Raw genomic sequence first — 23,064 nt, 5'->3', positions numbered from 1 at the left:
TGAGGAGCTGATGACCTTGTTTCCAGGGTTAGTGGTATGGTATAGTAACTCACTGAGGAGCTGATGACCTTGTTTCCAGGGTTAGTGGTAGTGGTATAGTAACTCACTGAGGAGCTGATGACCTTGTTTCCAGGGTTAGTGGTATGGTATAGTAACTCACTGTCTGAGGAGCTGATGATCTTGTTTCCAGGGTTAGTGGTAGTGGTATAGTATCTCACTGTCTGAGGAGCTGATGACCTTGTTTCCAGGGTTAGTGGTATGGTATAGTAACTCACTGTCTGAGGAGCTGATGACCTTGTTTCCAGGGTTAGTGGTAGTGGTATAGTAACTCACTGAGGAGCTGATGACCTTGTTTCCAGGGTTAGTGGTAGTGGTATAGTAACTCACTGAGGAGCTGATGACCTTGTTTCCAGGGTTAGTGGTAGTGGTATAGTAACTCACTGAGGAGCTGATGACCTTGTTTCCAGGGTTAGTGGTAGTGGTATAGTAACTCACTGTCTGAGGAGCTGATGACCTTGTTTCCAGGGTTAGTGGTATGGTATAGTAACTCACTGTCTGAGGAGCTGATGACCTTGTTTCCAGGGTTAGTGGTATGGTATAGTAACTCACTGTCTGAGGAGCTGATGACCTTGTTTCCAGGGTTAGTGGTATGGTATAGTAACTCACTGTCTGAGGAGCTGATGACCTTGTTTCCAGGGTTAGTGGTAGTGGTATAGTAACTCACTGTCTGAGGAGCTGATGACCTTGTTTCCAGGGTTAGTGGTATGGTATAGTAACTCACTGTCTGAGGAGCTGATGACCTTGTTTCCAGGGTTAGTGGTAGTGGTATAGTAACTCACTGTCTGAGGAGCTGATGACCTTGTTTCCAGGGTTAGTGGTAGTGGTATAGTAACTCACTGTCTGAGGAGCTGATGACCTTGTTTCCAGGGTTAGTGGTATGGTATAGTAACTCACTGTCTGAGGAGCTGATGACCTTGTTTCCAGGGTTAGTGGTAGTGGTATAGTAACTCACTGTCTGAGGAGCTGATGACCTTGTTTCCAGGGTTAGTGGTAGTGGTATAGTAACTCACTGTCTGAGGAGCTGATGACCTTGTTTCCAGGGTTAGTGGTATGGTATAGTAACTCACTGTCTGAGGAGCTGACGGCCTTGTTTCCAGGGTTAGTGGTAGTGGTATAGTAACTCACTGTCTGAGGAGCTGATGACCTTGTTTCCAGGGTTAGTGGTAGTGGTATAGTAACTCACTGTCTGAGGAGCTGATGACCTTGTTTCCAGGGTTAGTGGTATGGTATAGTAACTCACTGTCTGAGGAGCTGACGGCCTTGTTTCCAGGGTTAGTGGTAGTGGTATAGTAACTCACTGTCTGAGGAGCTGATGACCTTGTTTCCAGGGTTAGTGGTAGTGGTATAGTAACTCACTGAGGAGCTGATGACCTTGTTTCCAGGGCTAGTGGTAGTGGTATAGTAACTCACTGTCTGAGGAGCTGATGACCTTGTTTCCAGGGTTAGTGGTATGGTATAGTAACTCACTGAGGAGCTGATGACCTTGTTTCCAGGGTTAGTGGTATGGTATAGTAACTCACTGAGGAGCTGATGACCTTGTTTCCAGGGTTAGTGGTATGGTATGGTAACTCACTGTCTGAGGAGCAGATGACCTTGTTTCCAGGGTTAGTGGTAGTGGTATGGTAACTCACTGTCTGAGGAGCTGATGATCTTGATTCCAGGGTTAGTGGTATGGTAACTCACTGTCTGAGGAGCTGATGACCTTGTTTCCAGGGTTAGTGGTATGGTAACTCACTGTCTGAGGAGCTGATGACCTTGTTTCCAGGGTTAGTGGTAGTGGTATAGTAACTCACTGAGGAGCTGATGACCTTGTTTCCAGGGTTAGTGGTATGGTATGGTAACTCACTGTCTGAGGAGCAGATGACCTTGTTTCCAGGGTTAGTGGTAGTGGTATGGTAACTCACTGTCTGAGGAGCTGATGATCTTGATTCCAGGGTTAGTGGTATGGTAACTCACTGTCTGAGGAGCTGATGACCTTGTTTCCAGGGTTAGTGGTATGGTAACTCACTGTCTGAGGAGCTGATGACCTTGTTTCCAGGGTTAGTGGTATGGTATAGTAACTCACTGTCTGAGGAGCTGACGGCCTTGTTTCCAGGACAACTGGTTGTTCAAGGACCCAGGAGTCTCATTCTCAATCACCTCGTCTGTGGACAGAGAAACACAGAGAAACATGCTGAGCAACAATCACATAAACATTAACCACAACACAACATCACACAATGACAGAAACATCAACCCCAACATCACACAGTGACAGAAACATCAACCCCAACATCACACAGTGACAGAAACATCAACCACAACATCACACAGTGACAAAAACATCAACCACAACATCACAGTGACAGAAACATCAATCCCAACATCACACAGTGACAGAAACATCAACCCCAACATCACACAGTGACAGAAACATCAACCCCAACATCACACAGTGACAGAAACATCAACCCCAACATCACACAGTGACAGAAACATCAACATCACACAGTGACAGAAACATCAACCACGACATCACACAGTGACAGAAACATCAACCACAACATCACACAGTGACAGAAATATCAACCCCAACATCACACAGTGACAGAAATATCAACCCCAACATCACACAGTGACAGAAACATCAACATCACACAGTGACAGAAACATCAACATCACACAGTGACAGAAACATCACACAGTGACAGAAACATCAACCCCAACATCACACAACGACAGAAACATCAACCCCAACATCACACAATGACAGAAACATCAACCCCAACATAACACAGTGACAGAAACATCAACCCCAACATCACACAGTGACAGAAACATCAACATCACACATTGACAGAAACATCACACAGTGACAGAAACATCAACCCCAACATCACACAATGACAGAAACATCAACCCCAACATCACACAGTGACAGAAACATCAACCCCAACATCACACAGTGACAGAAACATCAACCCCAACATCACACAGTGACAGAAACATCAACATCACAGTGACAGAAACATCAACCCCAACATCACACAATGACAGAAACATCAACCCCAACATCACACAGTGACAGAAACATCAACATCACAGTGACAGAAACGTCAACCCCAACATCACACAGTGACAGAAACATCAACCCCAACATCACACAGTGACAGAAACATCAACCCCAACATCACACAGTGACAGAAACATCAACCACAACATCACACAGTGACAGAAACCCCAACATCACACAGTGACAGAAACATCAACCCCAACATCACACAGTGACAGAAACATCAACCCCAACATCACACAGTGACAGAAACATCAACCCCAACATCACACAGTGACAGAAACATCAACCCCAACATCACACAGTGACAGAAACATCAACCACAACATCACACAGTGACAGAAACATCAACCACAACATCACAGTGACAGAAACATCAACCACAACATCACACAGTGACAGAAACATCAACCACAACACAACTCCACTGTACATCGTGGTCTTATTCTTCTTAGAAGCCTGTTTCCTCTATGGCTCCTTATCATGAGTTCATTAGAGCCATTCCATGGGTATAGACATTCAAGTAGAAACCAGAGAGACTTCTCTATGTAGAAAAACTTCCATTAAGGCCCAGCACTAAGGTGTTAGAGGCAGTGTGAAGGTGTTAGCGGTAGCACTAAGGTCTTAGCGGGCAGCGCTAAGGTGTTAGCGGGCAGCGCTAAGGTGTTAGCGGGCAGCGCTAAGGTGTTAGCGGGCAGCGTTAAGGTGTTAGCGGGCAGCGTTAAGGTGTTAGCGGTTAGCTTGCAGCGTTAAGGTGTTAGCGGCAGCGTTAAGGTGTTAGCGGCAGCGTTAAGGTGTTAGCGGCAGCGTTAAGGTGTTAGCGGCAGCGTTAAGGTGTTAGCGGCAGCGTTAAGGTGTTAGCGGCAGCGTTAAGGTGTTAGCGGCAGCGTTAAGGTGTTAGCGGCAGCACTAAGGTGTTAGCGGCAGCATAAGGTGTTAGCGGGCAGCACTAAGGTGTTAGCGGGCAGCACTAAGGTGTTAGCGGGCAGCACTAAGGTGTTAGCGGGCAGCACTAAGGTGTTAGCGGGCAGCACTAAGGTGTTAGCGGGCAGCACTAAGGTGTTAGCGGGCAGCACTAAGGTGTTAGCGGGCAGCACTAAGGTGTTAGCGGGCAGCACTAAGGTGTTAGCGGGCAGCACTAAGGTGTTAGCGGGCAGCACTAAGGTGTTAGCGGGCAGCACTAAGGTGTTAGCGGGCAGCACTAAGGTGTTAGCGGGCAGCACTAAGGTGTTAGCGGGCAGCACTAAGGTGTTAGCGGGCAGCACTAAGGTGTTAGCGGGCAGCACTAAGGTGTTAGCGGGCAGCACTAAGGTGTTAGCGGGCAGCACTAAGGTGTTAGCGGGCAGCACTAAGGTGTTAGCGGCAGCACTAAGGACCGCTACTTCTTTAACAGGCATTCTCTCTTTACTGTGTCGCCACCATGCTCGATGTTAGGTACAAGGACCGCTACTTCTTTAACAGGCATTCTCTCTGAGCCTCTTTACTGTGTCGCCACCATGCTCGATGCTAGGTACAAGGACCACTACTTCTTTAACAGGCATTCTCTCTTTACTGTGTCGCCACCATGCTCGATGTTAGGTACAAGGACCGCTACTTTGATGCAGACCAGAAACAGGGTTTACGTGAAATGTTACATACACAGCTGGACAATAAGGAAACGGACACAGTGACAGTGCGTACCGAGGAAGAGAGGACACGGACAGACATGGCTGGACAAGATGGAAACGGACACAGTGACAGTGCGTACCGAGGAAGAGAGGACACGGACAGACATGGCTGGACAAGATGGAAACGGACACAGTGACAGTGAAGCACCGAGGAAGAGAGACCACGGACAGACATGGCTGGACAAGATGGAAACGGACACAGTGACAGTGCGTACCGAGGAAGAGAGACCACGGACAGACATGGCTGGACAAGATGGAAACGGACACAGTGACAGTGAAGCACAGAGGAAGAGAGACCACGGACAGACATGGCTGGACAAGATGGAAAAGGACACAGTGACAGTGAAGCACCGAGGAAGAGAGACCACGGACAGACATGGCTGGACAAGATGGAAACGGACACAGTGACAGTGCGTACCGAGGAAGAGAGACCACGGACAGACATGGCTGGACAAGATGGAAAAGGACACAGTGACAGTGAAGCACAGAGGAAGAGAGACCACGGACAGACATGGCTGGACAAGATGGAAACGGACACAGTGACAGTGAAGCACAGAGGAAGAGAAACCACGGACAGACATGGCTGGACAAGATGGAAACGGACACAGTGACAGTGAAGCACAGAGGAAGAGAAACCACGGACAGACATGGCTGGACAAGATGGAAACGGACACAGTGACAGTGAAGCACGGAGGAAGAGGCCACGGACAGACATGGCTGGACAAGATGGAAAAGGACACAGTGACAGTGAAGCACGGAGGAAGAGGCCACGGACAGACATGGCTGGACAAGATGGAAACGGACACAGTGACAGTGAAGCACGGAGGAAGAGGCCACGGACAGACATGGCTGGACAAGATGGAAACGGACACAGTGACAGTGAAGCACGGAGGAAGAGGCCACGGACAGACATGGCTGGACAAGATGGAAACGGACACAGTGACAGTGAAGCACGGAGGAAGAGGCCACGGACAGACATGGCTGGACAAGATGGAAACGGACACAGTGACAGTGCGCACCGAGGATGAGAGGCCACGGACAGACATGGCTGGACAAGATGGAAACGGACACAGTGACAGTGAAGCACGGAGGAAGAGGCCACGGACAGACATGGCTGGACAAGATGGAAACGGACACAGTGACAGTGCGCACCGAGGATGAGAGGCCACGGACAGACATGGCTGGACAAGATGGAAACGGACACAGTGACAGTGAAGCACGGAGGAAGAGGCCACGACAGACATGGCTGGACAAGATGGAAAAGGACACAGTGACAGTGAAGCACAGAGGAAGAGAGACCACGGACAGACATGGCTGGACAAGATGGAAACGGACACAGTGACAGTGAAGCACAGAGGAAGAGAAACCACGGACAGACATGGCTGGACAAGATGGAAACGGACACAGTGACAGTGAAGCACCGAGGATGAGAGACCACGGACAGACATGGCTGGACAAGATGGAAACGGACACAGTGACAGTGAAGCACCGAGGAAGAGAAACCACGGACAGACATGGCTGGACAAGATGGAAACGGACACAGTGACAGTGAAGCACAGAGGAAGAGAGGCCACGGACAGACATGGCTGGACAAGATGGAAACGGACACAGTGACAGTGAAGCACGGAGGAAGAGACCACGGACAGACATGGCTGGACAAGATGGAAACGGACACAGTGACAGTGAAGCACAGAGGAAGAGAGACCACGGACAGACATGGCTGGACAAGATGGAAACGGACACAGTGACAGTGAAGCACGGAGGAAGAGGCCACGGACAGACATGGCTGAAACCTCACTGTTTGACATGTATGATGGAATCCTGGTTGAGAATGAAACGACTGAACAACAAAACAGCACAGCAAGTAAGTAAAAGAAATAGGTTTTGATGATGTTTTACTGGTAATGGGGACGTAAATGGAAACATGGTCAGTGTGGTGTGAGTGTGTAACCTTTATGTAACAATTCAGTTAAGAACCAATTCTTATTTACAATGACGGCCTACCCCGAACGACGTTGGGCCAATTGTGTGCCGCCCTATGGGACTCCCAATCACGGCCGGATGTGATACAGCCTGGTTTCAAACCAGGGACTGTAGTGACGCCACTTGCACAGAGATGCAGTGCCTTAGACCGCTGTGTGCATGTGTGTGTGTTAACTATACTTGAATGCTTAACAGGCCGCAACCATTTTTTATAAATCGATATTGGTTTAATTTTGTCAAGGAAAATATTGGATATCGGTATCGGCCAAAAATGTAATATCGGTGCATCCCTACTTGGTAATTTAGGAGAGAGGGGAGAGGAGAAGAGAGAGACGTGGCTAATTTAGGCACATGAACACGCACACCACGACACGCACACACACACACCCCGACACAAACACACCACAACACGCACACCCCGACACGCACACCCCGACACCCACACCCCGACACCCACACCCCGACACCCACACCCCGACACCCACACCCCGACACCCACACCCCGACACCCACACCCCGACACCCACACCCCGACACCCACACCCACACCCCGACAAACACACCACAACACGCACACCCCGACACCCACACCCCGACACACACACACACACCCCGACACACACACACACCCCGACACACACACCCCGACACGCAAACACCCCGACACGCACACACACACACACCCCGACACGCACACACACACACACACACCCCGACACGCACACACACACACACACACCCCGACACGCACACACACACCGACACGCACACACACACCGACACGCGCACACACCGACACGCGCGCACACCGACACGCGCGCACCCCGACACGCACGCACCCCGACACGCACGCACCCCGACACGCACGCACCCCGACACGCACACACACCCCGACACACACACACCCCGACACACACACACCCCGACACACACACACCCCGACACACACACACACCCCGACACACACACACACCCCGACACACACACACACCCCGACACACACACACCCCGACACACACACACCCCGACACACACACACCCCGACACACACACACCCCGACACACACACACCCCGACACACACACACCCCGACACACACACACCCCGACACACACACACACCCCGACACACACACACCCCGACACACACACACCCCGACGCACACACCCCCCGACGCACACACCCCCCGACGCACACACCCCCCGACGCCACTTGCACAGAGATGCAGTGCCTTAGACCGCTGTGTGCATGTGTGTGTGTTAACTATACTTGAATGCTTAACAGGCCGCAACCATTTTTTATAAATCGATATTGGTTTAATTTTGTCAAGGAAAATATTGGATATCGGTATCGGCCAAAATGTAATATCGGTGCATCCCTACTTGGTAATTTAGGAGAGAGGGGAGAGGAGAAGAGAGAGACGTGGCTAATTTAGGCACATGAACACGCACACCACGACACGCACACACACACACCCCGACACAAACACACCACAACACGCACACCCCGACACGCACACCCCGACACCCACACCCCGACACCCACACCCCGACACCCACACCCCGACACCCACACCCCGACACCCACACCCCGACACCCACACCCCGACACCCACACCCCGACACCACACCCACCCCGACAAACACACCACAACACGCACACCCCGACACCCACACCCCGACACACACACACACACCCCGACGCACACACCCCCCGACGCACACACACCCCGACACGCACGCACCCCGACACGCACCCCGACACGCACACACACCCCGACACACACCCCGACACGCACCCCGACACGCACACACACCCCGACACGCACACACACCCCGACACGCACACACACCCCGACACGCACACACACCCCGACACACACACACACACCCCGACACACACACACACACCCCGACACACACACACACACCCCGACACACACACACCCCGACACACACACACCCCGACACACACACACCCCGACACACACACCCCCCGACACACACACCCCCCCGACACACACACCCCCCGACACACACACCCCCCGACACACACACCCCCCGACACACACACCCCGACACCTTTCCAGTTCATCAACACTTCCAGACAGCTGATGCTTTGAACAGACAGAACAGGCTGTATCTTATGAATAAAGATGATGAATGATGAGGAGGACATGGAGACCAATAGGACACATCCCTAAAGACAGGAGGGAATCAGAACATGGAGACCAATAGGACACATCCCTAAAGACAGGAGGGAATCAGAACATGGAGGCCAATAGGACACATCCCTAAAGACAGGAGGGAATCAGAACATGGAGACCAATAGGACACATCTCTAAAGACAGGAGGGAATCAGAACATGGAGACCAATAGGACACATCCCTAAAGACAGGAGGGAATCAGAACATGGAGACCAATAGGACACATCCCTAAAGACAGGAGGGAATCAGGACATGGAGACCAAAAGGACACATCCCTAAAGACAGGAGGGAATCAGAACATGGAGACCAATAGGACACATCCCTAAAGACAGGAGGGATTCAGAACATGGAGACCAATAGGACACATCCCTAAAGACAGGAGGGAATCAGAACATGGAGACCAATAGGACACATCCCTAAAGACAGGAGGGAATCAGAACATGGAGACCAATAGGACACATCCCTAAAGACAGGAGGGAATCAGAACATGGAGACCAATAGGACACATCTCTAAAGACAGGAGGGAATCAGAACATGGAGACCAATAGGACACATCTCTAAAGACAGGAGGGAATCAGAACATGGAGACCAATAGGACACATCTCTAAAGACAGGAGGGATTCAGAACATGGAGACCAATAGGACACATCCCTAAAGACAGGAGGGAATCAGAACATGGAGACCAATAGGACACATCTCTAAAGACAGGAGGGAATCAGAACATGGAGACCAATAGGACACATCTCTAAAGACAGGAGGGAATCAGAACATGGAGACCATCAGAGAGAGTGTGATAGTTATCAAGAAAATACATGGTGAAACTATTGGATAAGACATGTGTAAAAGTCTACACAGCCAGACAGGATTCAGGTATGTGAATGCTGGATTCTCTAGGATTTAGTACAGCCATAGAAGAAGAGGGTCATGTGTAAGTTGTCCTACCGTAGTCATAGCTGGGAGGTTTCACGTCTCCTTGGTTTAACTCCGTTCCATATTTTAACTTGTGGTACTTGGACCTGGAAGAGAAAGCAGAAACAACTGTTCAAAGATGCTGATGATTAAGATTGACAGAGAAACATTGTTCCACTTCAATCAGTATAATAACTTGGGATAACAGTTCCTGTTAACTAGCCAGAACATTCCTGTTAACTAACCAGAATATTCCTGTTAACTAGCCAGAATATTCCTGTTAACTAGCCAGAATATTCCTGTTAACTAGCCAGAATATTCCTGTTAACTAACCAGAACATTCCTGTTAACTAACCAGAACATTCCTGTTAATGTGCTAGTAGTCTAAGCCCTGTCTAAGTCGGTGGAAGGGGGTTCTACTAAACTAGATGGATGGCTTGAAGAAGGTCACACCGAGGACCATTAAGATATTTCATTTGGAAATTGTTAACACCCCTTGAAGTATAAAACTAAAATACATAAAACAATGTATTGATGAAAATGTGTATTTGTCCTTAATGCTATTAGCCCATAGAAACACATTGAATAACAGACGGTCCTTACTGCTATTAGCCCATAGAAACACATTGAATAACAGATAGTCCTTACTGCTATTAGCCCATAGAAACACACTGAATAACAGATAGTCCTTACTGCTATTAGCCCATAGAAACACATTGAATAACAGATAGTCCTTACTGCTATTAGCCCATAGAAACACATTGAATAACAGATAGTCCTTACTGCTATTAGCCAATAGAAACACATTGAATAACAGATAGTCCTTACTGCTATTAGCCCATAGAAACACATTGAATAACAAATAGTCCTTACTGCTATTAGCCAATAGAAACACATTGAATAACAGATAGTCCTTACTGCTATAAGCCCATAGAAACACATTGAATAACAGATAGTCCTTACTGCTATTAGCCCATAGAAACACATTGAATAACAGATAGTCCTTACTGCTATTAGCCCATAGAAACACATTGAATAACAGATAGTCCTTACTGCTATTAGCCAATAGAAACACATTGAATAACAGATAGTCCTTACTGCTATTAGCCCATAGAAACACATTGAATAACAGATAGTCCTTACTGCAGGCTGCCTGTATTTATTCATCATCATTAAGGATCTGCTGCAGGCTGCCTGTATTTATTCATCATCATCATTAAGGATCTGCTGCAGGCTGCCTGTATTTATTCATAATCATCATTAAGGATCTGCTGCAGGCTGCCTGTATTTATTCATCATCATCATCATCATCACGCATCTGCTGCAGGCTGCCTGTATTTATTCATCATCATCATCATCATCACGCATCTGCTGCAGGCTGCCTGTATTTATTCATCATCCTCTTCATCATCATCAAGGATCTGCTGCAGGCTGCCTGTATGTATTCATCATCATCATCAAGGACATGCTGCAGGCTGCCTGTATTTATTCATCATCATCATTAAAGATCTGCTGCAGGCTGCCTGTATTTATTCATCATCATCATCATCACGCATCTGCTGCAGGCTGCCTGTATTTATTCATCATCATCATCATCACGCATCTGCTGCAGGCTGCCTGTATTTATTCATCATCCTCTTCATCATCATCAAGGATCTGCTGCAGGCTGCCTGTATGTATTCATCATCATCATCAAGGACATGCTGCAGGCTGCCTGTATTTATTCATCATCATCATTAAGGATCTGCTGCAGGCTGCCTGTATTTATTCATCATCATCATTAAGGATCTGCTGCAGGCTGCCTGTATTTATTCATCATCATCATTAAGGATCTGCTGCAGGCTGCCTGTATTTATTCATCATCATCATTAAGGATCTGCTGCAGGCTGCCTGTATTTATTCATCATCATCATTAAGGATCTGCTGCAGGCTGCCTGTATTTATTCATCATCATCTTCATCATCATTAAGGATCTGCTGCAGGCTGCCTGTATTTATTCATCATCATTAAGGATCTGCTGCAGGCTGCCTGTATTTATTCAACATCATTAAGGATCTGCTGCAGGCTGCCTGTATTTATTCATCATCATTAAGGATCTGCTGCAGGCTGCCTGTATTTATTCGTCATCATCATTAAGGATCTGCTGCAGGCTGCCTGTATTTATTCATCATCATTAAGGATCTGCTACAGGCTGCCTGTATTTATTCATCATCATTAAGGATCTGCTGCAGGCTGCCTGTATTTATTCATCATCATTAAGGATCTGCTGCAGGCTGCCTGTATTTATTCATCATCATTAAGGATCTGCTGCAGGCTGCCTGTATTTATTCATCATCATTAAGGATCTGCTGCAGGCTGCCTGTATTTATTCATCATCATTAAGGATCTGCTGCAGACTGCCTGTATTTATTCATCATCATTAAGGATCTGCTGCAGGCTGCTGCGGGCTTACTTCCGGCGCCGACAGAGATGGCCGTCTCGCTTCGCGTTCCTAGGAAACTATGCAGTTTTTTGTTTTTTTACGTGTTATTTCTTACATTAGTACCCCAGGTCATCTTAGGTTTCATTACATACAGTCGAGAAGAACTACTGAATATAAGATCAGCGTCAACTCACCATCAGTACGACCAAGAATATGTTTTTCGCGACGCGGATCCTGTGTTCTGCCTTACAAACAGTACAACGGAGCGGATCCTATGCAGCGACCCAAAAAAACGACTCCGAATGAGAGGGAAACGAGGCGGTCTTCTGGTCAGACTCCGGAGACAGGCACACCGTGCACCACTCCCTAGCATTCTTCTTGCCAATGTCCAGTCTCTTGACAACAAGGTTGATGAAATCCGAGCAAGGGTAGCATTCCAGAGGGACATCAGAGACTGTAACGTTCTTTGCTTCACGGAAACGTGGCTCACCGGAGAGACGCTATCCGAAGTGGTGCAGCCAACGGGTTTCTCCACGCATCGCGCCGACAGAAACAAACATCTTTCGGTAAGAAGAGGGGCGGGGGCGTATGCCTTATGGCCAACGTGACATGGTGTGATGAAAGTAACATACAGGAACTCAAATCCTTCTGTTCACCTGATTTAGAATTCCTCACAATCAAATGTAGACAGCATTATCTACCAAGAGAATTCTCTTCGATTATAATCACAACCGTATATATCCCCCCCCAAGCAGACACATCGATGGCTCTGAACAAACTTTATTTAACTCTCTGCAAACTGGAAACAATTTATCCGGAGGCTGCATTCATTGTAGCTGGGGATTTTAACAAGGCTAATCTGAAAACAAGACTCCCTAAATTTTATCAGCATATCGATTGCGCAACCAGGGGTGGAAAGACCTTGGATCATTGTTACTCTAACTTCCGCGACGCAGATAAGGCCCTGCCCCGCCCCCCTTTCGGAAAAGCTGACCACGACTCCATTTTGTTGATCCCTGCCTACAGACAGACACTAAAACAAGAGGCTCCCACGCTGAGGTCTGTCCAACGCTGGTCCGACCAAGCTGACTCCACACTCCAAGACTGCTTCCATCACGTGGACTGGGAGATGTTTCGTATTGCGTCAGATAACAACATTGACGAATACGCTGATTCGGTGTGTGAGTTCATTAGAACGTGCGTTGAAGATGTCGTTCCCATAGCAACGATTAAAACATTCCCTAACCAGAAACCGTGGATTGATGGCAGCATTCGTGTGAAACTGAAAGCGCGAACCACTGCTTTTAATCAGGGCAAGGTGTCTGGCAACATGACCGAATACAAACAGTGCAGCTATTCCCTCCGCAAGGCTATCAAACAAGCTAAGCGCCAGTACAGAGACAAAGTAGAATCTCAATTCAACGGCTCAGACACAAGAGGCATGTGGCAGGGTCTAGAAGTCAATCACGGACTACAGGAAGAAATCCAGCCCAGTCACGGACCAGGATGTCTTGCTCCCAGGCAGACTAAATAACTTTTTTGCCCGCTTTGAGGACAATACTGTGCCACTGACACGGCCTGCAACGAAAACATGCGGTCTCTCCTTCACTGCAGCCGAGGTGAGTAAGACATTTAAACGTGTTAACCCTCGCAAGGCTGCAGGCCCAGACGGCATCCCCAGCCGCGCCCTCAGAGCATGCACAGACCAGCTGGCCGGTGTGTTTACGGACATATTCAATCAAACCCTATACCAGTCTGCTGTTCCCACATGCTTCAAGAGGGCCACCATTGTTCCTGTTCCCAAGAAAGCTAAGGTAACTGAGCTAAACGACTACCGCCCCGTAGCACTCACATCCGTCATCATGAAGTGCTTTGAGAGACTAGTCAAGGACCATATCACCTCCACCCTACCTGACACCCTAGACCCACTCCAATTTGCTTACCGCCCAAATAGGTCCACAGACGATGCAATCTCAACCACACTGCCCTAACCCATCTGGACAAGAGGAATACCTATGTGAGAATGCTGTTCATCGACTACAGCTCGGCATTCAACACCATAGTACCCTCCAAGCTCGAGACCCTGGGTCTCGACCCAGCCCTGTGCAACTGGGTACTGGACTTCCTGACGGGCCACCCCCAGGTGGTGAGGGTAGGCAACAACATCTCCTCCCCGCTGATCCTAGCAAGTTAAGTTCCTTGGCATACACATCACAGACAAACTGAATTGGTCCACTCACACAGACAGCATCGTGAAGAAGGCGCAGCAGCGCCTCTTCAACCTCAGGAGGCTGAAGAAATTCGGCTTGTCACCAAAAGCACTCACAAACTTCTACAGATGCACAATCGAGAGCATCCTGGCGGGCTGTATCACCACCTGGTATGGCAACTGCACCGCCCTCAACCGTAAGGCTCTCCAGAGGGTAGTGAGGTCTGCACAACGCATCACCGGGGGCAAACTACCTGCCCTCCAGGACACCTACACCACAGGAAGGCCATAAAGATCATCAAGGACATCAACCACCCGAGCCACTGCCTGTTCACCCCGCTGTCATCCAGAAGGCGAGGTCAGTACAGGTGCATCAAAGCTGGGACCGAGAGACTGAAAAACAGCTTCTATCTCAAGGCCATCAGACTGTTAAACAGCCACCACTAACATTGAGTGGCTGCTGCCAACACTGTCAATGACACTGAATCAACTCCAGCCACTTTAATAATGGGAATTGATGGGAAATGATGTAAATATATCACTAGCCACTTTAAACAATGCTACCTTATATAATGTTACTTACCCTACATTATTCATCTTTATTTATTTATTTATTTTACCTTTATTTAACCAGGTAGGCAAGTTGAGAACAAGTTCTCATTTACAATTGCGACCTGGCCAAGATAAAGCAAAGCAGTTCGACAGATAAAACGACACAGAGTTACACATGGAGTAAAAACAAACATACAGTCAATAATGCAGTATAAACAAGTCTATATACAATGTGAGCAAATGAGGTGAGAAGGGAGGTAAAGGCAAAAAAGGCCAAGATGGCAAAGTAAATACAATATAGCAAGTAAAATACTGGAATGGTAGTTTTGCAATGGAAGAATGTGCAAAGTAGAAATAAAAAAATAAATTAAAATTAAATACAGTTGGGAAAGAGGTAGTTGTTTGGGCTAAATTATAGGTGGGCTATGTACAGGTGCAGTAATCTGTGAGCTGCTCTGACAGTTGGTGCTTAAAGCTAGTGAGGGAGATAAGTGTTTCCAGTTTCAGAGATTTTTGTAGTTCGTTCCAGTCATTGGCAGCAGAGAACTGGAAGGAGAGGCGGCCAAAGAAAGAATTGGTTTTGGGGGTGACTAGAGAGATATACCTGCTGGAGCGTGTGCTACAGGTGGGAGATGCTATGGTGACCAGCGAGCTGAGATAAGGGGGGACTTTACCTAGCAGGGTCTTGTAGATGACATGGAGCCAGTGGGTTTGGCGACGAGTATGAAGCGAGGGCCAGCCAACGAGAGCGTACAGGTCGCAATGGTGGGTAGTATATGGGGCTTTGGTGATAAAACGGATTGCACTGTGATAGACTGCATCCAATTTGTTGAGTAGGGTATTGGAGGCTATTTTGTAAATGACATCGCCAAAGTCGAGGATTGGTAGGATGGTCAGTTTTACAAGGGTATGTTTGGCAGCATGAGTGAAGGATGCTTTGTTGCGAAATAGGAAGCCAATTCTAGATTTAACTTTGGATTGGAGATGTTTGATATGGGTCTGGAAGGAGAGTTTACAATCTAACCAGACACCTAAGTATTTGTAGTTGTCCACGTATTCTAAGTCAGAGCCGTCCAGAGTAGTGATGTTGGACAGGCGGGTAGGTGCAGGTAGCGATCGGTTGAAGAGCATGCATTTAGTTTTACTTGTATTTAAGAGCAATTGGAGGCCACGGAAGGAGAGTTGTATGGCATTGAAGCTTGCCTGGAGGGTTGTTAACACAGTGTCCAGAGAAGGGCCGGAAGTATACAGAATGGTGTCGTCTGCGTAGAGGTGGATCAGGGACTCACCAGCAGCAAGAGCGACCTCATTGATGTATACAGAGAAGAGAGTCGGTCCAAGAATTGAACCCTGTGGCACCCCCATAGAGACTGCCAGAGGTCCGGACAGCAGACCCTCCGATTTGACACACTGAACTCTATCAGAGAAGTAGTTGGTGAACCAGGCGAGGCAATCATTTGAGAAACCAAGGCTGTCGAGTCTGCCGATGAGGATATGGTGATTGACAGAGTCGAAAGCCTTGGCCAGATCAATGAATACGGCTGCACAGTAATGTTTCTTATCGATGGCGGTTAAGATATCGTTTAGGACCTTGAGCGTGGCTGAGGTGCACCCATGACCAGCTCTGAAACCAGATTGCATAGCAGAGAAGGTATGGTGAGATTCGAAATGGTCGGTAATCTGTTTGTTGACTTGGCTTTCGAAGACCTTAGAAAGGCACGGTAGGATAGATATAGGTCTGTAGCAGTAGTATCTCATATGCATACGTATATACTGTACTCTATATCGACTGCATCCTTATGTAATACATGTATCACTAGCCACTTTAACTATGCCACTTTGTTTACATACTCATCTCATATGTTATACTGTACTCGATATCATCTACTGTATCTTGCCTATGCTGCTCTGTACCATCACTCATTCATATATCCTTATGTACATATTCTTTATCCCCTTACACTGTGTATAAGACAGTCGTTTTTTGGAATTGTTAGTTAGATTACTTGTTGGTTATTACTGCATTGTCGGAACTAGAAGCACAAGCATTTCGCTACACTCGCATTAACATCTGCTAACCATGTGTATGTGACAAATACAATTTGATTTGATTTGATGTATTTATTCATCATCACTAAGGATCTGCTGCAGGCTGCCTGTATTTATTCATCATCATCATTAAGGATCTGCTGCAGGCTGCCTGTATTTATTCATCATCATCATCATCATCATCATCATTAAGGATTTGCAGCGGGTTGCCTGTATTTATTCATCATCATCATTAAGGATCTGCTGCAGGCTGCCTGTATTTATTCATCATCATCATCATCAAGGCTCTGCTGCAGGCTGCCTGTATTTATTCATCATCATCATCATCAAGGATCTGCTGCAGGCTGCCTGTATTTATTCATCATCATCTTCATCATCATTAAGGATCTGCATCAGGCTGCCTGTATTTATTCATCATCATCAAGGATCTGCTGCAGGCTGCCTGTATTTATTCATCATCATCTTCATCATCATTAAGGATCTGCATCAGGCTGCCTGTATTTATTCATCATCATCAAGGATCTGCTGCAGGCTGCCTGTATTTATTCAACAACACATGATGCTCGGGTGCGTGCTGAGTCCCCTCCTGTACTCCCTGTTCACCCACGACTACTTTGCCACGCACAACTCCAACACCATCATTAAGCTTAGATACACGACGGTGGTAGGATCTGGCAGTGTGGTGCCAGGACAACAACCTCTCCCTCAAGATGAAGGAGCTGATCGTGGACTACAGGAAACGGAGGGCTGAGCACGCCCCCATCCACATCGACGGGGCTGTAGTGGAGTGGGTCAAGGAGCTTCAAGATCCTCAGTGAAAACAAAAAAACAAAAAGGCCCTCAGATTCTCAAAAAGTCCTACAGCTGCACCATTGAGAACAGCTTGATTGGCTGCATCACCGCTTGGTATGGTGTCAGAGGAAGAGCCACCCGAGTCATAGACTGTTCTCTCTGCTATCGCATGGCAAGCGGTACCGATGCAGTATGGAACCAACAGGACCCTGAACAGTTTCCACCCTCAAGCTAGAAGACTGCTAAATAGTTGGTTAAATAGCTACCTGGAATATATGCATTGACCTTGTTTGCACTAATCATACATTGCTGTTACTGTTTATTATCTATCCCGTTAACTAGTAACTTTATCCCTACTTATATTGTACATACAGTGCCTTGCGAAAGTATTCGGCCCCCTTGAACTTTGCGACCTTTTGCCACATTTCAGGCTTCAAACATAAAGATATAAAACTGATTTGTGAAGAATCAACAACAAGTGGGACACAATCATGAAGTGGAACGACATTTATTGGATATTTAAAACTTTTTTAACAAATCAAAAACGGAAAAATTGGGCGTGCAAAATTATTCAGCCCCCTTAAGTTAATACTTTGTAGCGCCACCTTTTGCTGCGATTACAGCTGTAAGTCGCTTGGGGTATGTCTCTATCAGTTTTGCACATCGAGAGACTGAAATTGTTTCCCATTCCTCCTTGCAAAACAGCTCGAGCTCAGTGAGGTTGGATGGAGAGCATTTGTGAACAGCAGTTTTCAGTTCTTTCCACAGATTCTCGATTGGATTCAGGTCTGGACTTTGACTTGGCCATTCTAACACCTGGATATGTTTATTTTTGAACCATTCCATGGTAGATTTTGCTTTATGTTTTGGATCATTGTCTTGTTGGAAGACAAATCTCCGTCCCAGTCTCAGGTCTTTTGCAGACTCCATCAGGTTTTCTTCCAGAATGGTCCTGTATTTGGCTCCATCCATCTTCCCATCAATTTTAACCATCTTCCCTGTCACGGCTGAAGAAAAGCAGGCCCAAACCATGATGCTGCCACCACCATGTTTGACAGTGGGGATGGTGTTCAGGGTGATGAGCTGTGTTGCTTTTATGCCAAACATAACGTTTTGCATTGTTGCCAAAAAGTTCAATTTTGGTTTCATCTGACCAGAGCACCTTCTTCCACATGTTTGGTGTGTCTCCCAGGTGGCTTGTGGCAAACTTTAAACAACACTTTTTATGGATATCTTTAAGAAATGGCTTTCTTCTTGCCACTCTTCCATAAAGGCCAGATTTGTGCAATATACGACTGATTGTTGTCCTATGGACAGAGTCTCCCACCTCAGCTGTAGATCTCTGCAGTTCATCCAGAGTGATCATGGGCCTCTTGGCTGCATCTCTGATCAGTCTTCTCCTTGTATGAGCTGAAAGTTTAGAGGGACGGCCAGGTCTTGGTAGATTTGCAGTGGTCTGATACTCCTTCCATTTCAATATTATCGCTTGCACAGTGCTCCTTGGGATGTTTAAAGCTTGGGAAATCTTTTTGTATCCAAATCCCGCTTTAAACTTCTTCACAACGGTATCTCGGACCTGCCTGGTGTGTTCCTTGTTCTTCATGATGCTCTCTGCGCTTTTAACGGACCTCTGAGACTATCACAGTGCAGGTGCATTTATACGGAGACTTGATTACACACAGGTGGATTGTATTTATCATCATTAGTCATTTAGGTCAACATTGGATCATTTAGAGATCCTCACTGAACTTCTGGAGAGAGTTTGCTGCACTGAAAGTAAAGGGGCTGAATAATTTTGCACGCCCAATTTTTCAGTTTTTGATTTGTTAAAAAAGTTTGAAATATCCAATAAATGTCGTTCCACTTCATGATTGTGTCCCACTTGTTGTTGATTCTTCACAAAAAATACAGTTTTATATCTTTATGTTTGAAGCCTGAAATGTGGCAAAAGGTCGCAAAGTTCAAGGGGGCCGAATTCTTTCACAAGGCACTGCATCTACCTCAGTTATCTCGTACCCCTGCACATTGACTCAGTACTGGTACCCCGTGTATATAGCCTAGTTACTCATTGTGTATTAATGGACTCAGTACTGGTAGCCTGTGTATATAGCCAAGTTACTCATTGTGTATTAATGGACTCAGTACTGGTACCCCGTGTATATAGCCAAGTTACTCATTGTGTATTAATGGACTCAGTACTGGTAGCCTGTGTATATAGCCAAGTTACTCATTGTGTGTTAATGGACTCAGTACTGGTACCCCGTGTATATAGCCAAGTTACTCATTGTGTATTAATTGACTCAGTACTGGTACCCCGTGTACAGGCTGTACAGACACATCACACCAGGGACTCCCCTTATGCCCCTGGCATTTTAGACCCTCTGATTTCTGCTGTGTTAAGTCTCATGGTCATTTGAAGACGTCATGTAGAGACGTCTTTGGCTGTCAGGCCCTCTGTCATTATCAGTGTGGTGAATTAAATGTGAAAGGTCACAGGGTCATGTGATGATGTCAGTATGATGTCAGAAGGCAGTGTAATGTGGTAAGATGCAAGGTGCATACCTCTCCTGTTTGAGGGCATATTCCAGCATCTTAATCCTCCTGATGAGATCCTTCTTCAGGTTCTCCTGTCCTTTCCTCTCTCCCTGCAGGAAGGCTATCTGGGCCTGAGGAGACACACCACATATACACACACCTTTAACACTAGGTTTGGGTAGTATACCATATATACAGAATACAGGGGTATTTGGAAAAAAGACAGGTGGGTTTTCAATACCGTCAATACCGTTGAAACGATTTATTTGAGGCGTTTTAATACAGTTGAATATTTGTAGCTACATTTAAGTAAATACCTGCAGGAAACTTGGTTCAATTCGTTAGAAGAACATTAAGTTCATAATTTCACCGGTCACATGACGCTTACAGTAGCAACAGAACAGTATACTGTTTACACTCGGGCTGTTGTTTTGATTAAATCGTTTTAAAATCATATCTAATGTTTGTTTTGCTACCGATTCCGCAAATTTGTGTCCCGGATTCCTGTTATGTAGCTGTTAGCCATCATGAAAATGTAGCAGGCTAATGCTAGCAGTGCTAGCCCACCAGTGTTTTTATCCACAACTAGACACAAATCAAATTGTATTTGTCATATGCGCCAAATACAACAGGTGTTTAAAAAAAATGAAATAAAAAGTAATAATTACAGAGCAGCAGTAAAATAACAATAGAAGGTCTATATACAGGGGGTACCGGTACAGAGTCAATGTGGAGGCTATATACAGGGAGTACCGGTACAGAGTCAATGTGGAGGCTATATACAGGGGGTACCGGTACAGAGTCAATGTGGAGGCTATATACAGGGGGTACCGGTACAGAGTCAATGTGGAGGCTATATACAGGGGGTACCGGTACAGAGTCAATGTAGAGGCTATATACAGGGGGTACCGGTACAGAGTCAATGTGGAGGCTATATACAGGGGGTACCGGTACAGAGTCAATGTGGAGGCTATATACAGGGGGTACCGGTACAGAGTCAATGTGGAGGCTATATACAGGGGGTACCGGTACAGAGTCAATGTGGAGGCTATATACAGGGGGTACCGGTACAGAGTCAATGTGGAGGCTATATACAGGGGGTACCGGTACAGAGTCAATGTGGAGGCTATATACAGGGGGTACCGGTACAGAGTCAATGTGGAGGCTATATACAGGGTGTACCGGTACAGAGTCAATGTGGAGGCTATGTACAGGGTGTTACGGTACAGAGTCAATGTGGAGGCTATATACAGGGGGTACCGGTACAGAGTCAATGTGGAGGCTATATACAGGGGTACCGGTACAGAGTCAATGTGGAGGCTATATACAGGGGGTACCGGTACAGAGTCAATGTGGAGGCTATATACAGGGGGTACCGGTACAGAGTCAATGTGGAGGCTATATACAGGGGGTACCGGTACAGTAAATGTGTGGGGCCAACGGTTAGTCGAGATAATTGAGGTAATATGTACAAGTGACTATGCACAGATAACAGAGAGTAGCATCATTGTATGGGGGAGCAATGCAAATAGTCTGGGTAGCCCTTTGATTAGATGTTCAGGAGTCTTATGGCTTGGGGGGTAGAAGCTGTTAATAAACCTCTTGGACCTAGACTTGGACCTAGACTTCCTCTGACATCGCCTGGTGGTCCTGGATAGCAGGAAGCTTGGCCCCAGTGATTTACTGGGCAGTACGCACTGCCCTCTGTAGCGCCTTGCGTTCGGAGGCCGAGCAGTTGCCATACCAGGCAACCAGCTCTCGATGGTGCAGCTGTCGAACCTTTTGAGGATCTGAGGACCCATGCCAAATTTTTCAGTCTCCTGAGGGGGAATATGTTTTTTCGTGCCCTCTTCACAGCCGTCTTGGTGTGATTGGACCATGGTAGTTTGTTGTTGATGTGGACACCAAGGAACTTGAAGCTCTCAACCTGCTCCACTATAGCCCCGTCGATGAGAATGGGGGCGTGCTCCTCTTTTTCCTGTAGACCACAATCATCTTTTTCTTGATCGTGTTGAGGGAGAGGTTGTTGTCCTGGCACCACACGGCCAGGTCTCTGACCTCCTCCCTATAGGCTGTCTTGTTGTTGTCGGTGATCAGGCCTACCACTGTTGTGTCATCGACAAACTTAATGATGGTATTGGAGTCGTGCTTGGCCCTGCAGTCATGAGTGAACAGGGAGTACCAGGAGGGGACTGAGCACGCACCCCTGAGGGACCCCCGTGTTGAGGATCAGCGTGGCGGATGTGTTGTTACCTACCCTTACCACCTGGGGGCGGCCCATCAGGAAGTCCAGGATCCATTTGCAGAGGGAGGTGTTAAGTCCCAGGGCCCTTAGCTTAGTGATGAGCTTTGAGGGCACTATGGTGTTGAACGCTGAGCTCTCGTCAATGAACAACATTCTCACATAGGTGTTCCTTTTGTCCAGGTGGGAAAGGGCAGTGTGGAGTGCAATAGATATTGCAGCGTCTGTGGACCTATTGGGGCAGTAAGCAAATTGAAGTGGGTCTAGGGTGACAGTTAAGGTGGGGGTGATATGACCCTTGACTAGCCTCAAAGCACTTCATGACGACAGAAGTGAGTGCTATGGGGCGATGGTAACTGAACTGAATGACTTTCTTGGATACAGCA

General features: G+C 47.2%; 1 protein-coding gene across 3 annotated transcripts in view; it reads right to left on the bottom strand.

Annotated features, from left to right (window-relative positions):
• LOC109870146 (striatin) overlaps window positions 1-23,064 on the bottom strand; it is a 60,345-nt gene that overhangs the window by 23,377 nt on the left and 13,904 nt on the right. For all 3 annotated transcript variants that reach the window (XM_031804761.1, XM_031804763.1, XM_031804762.1), the window contains 3 exons: window positions 20,464-20,567; window positions 9,911-9,984; window positions 2,126-2,204 (listed from right to left, as the gene is read on the bottom strand). In XM_031804761.1, the coding sequence (XP_031660621.1) occupies window positions 2,126-2,204; window positions 9,911-9,984; window positions 20,464-20,567 (257 nt within the window). The remainder of the gene's footprint in view (window positions 1-2,125; window positions 2,205-9,910; window positions 9,985-20,463; window positions 20,568-23,064) is intronic.

Source organism: Oncorhynchus kisutch, linkage group LG25 (genome assembly GCF_002021735.2).
Source record: "Oncorhynchus kisutch isolate 150728-3 linkage group LG25, Okis_V2, whole genome shotgun sequence".
Taxonomy (NCBI): Eukaryota; Metazoa; Chordata; class Actinopteri; order Salmoniformes; family Salmonidae; genus Oncorhynchus; species Oncorhynchus kisutch.
This window is presented reverse-complemented; position numbering and strand designations above follow the sequence as displayed.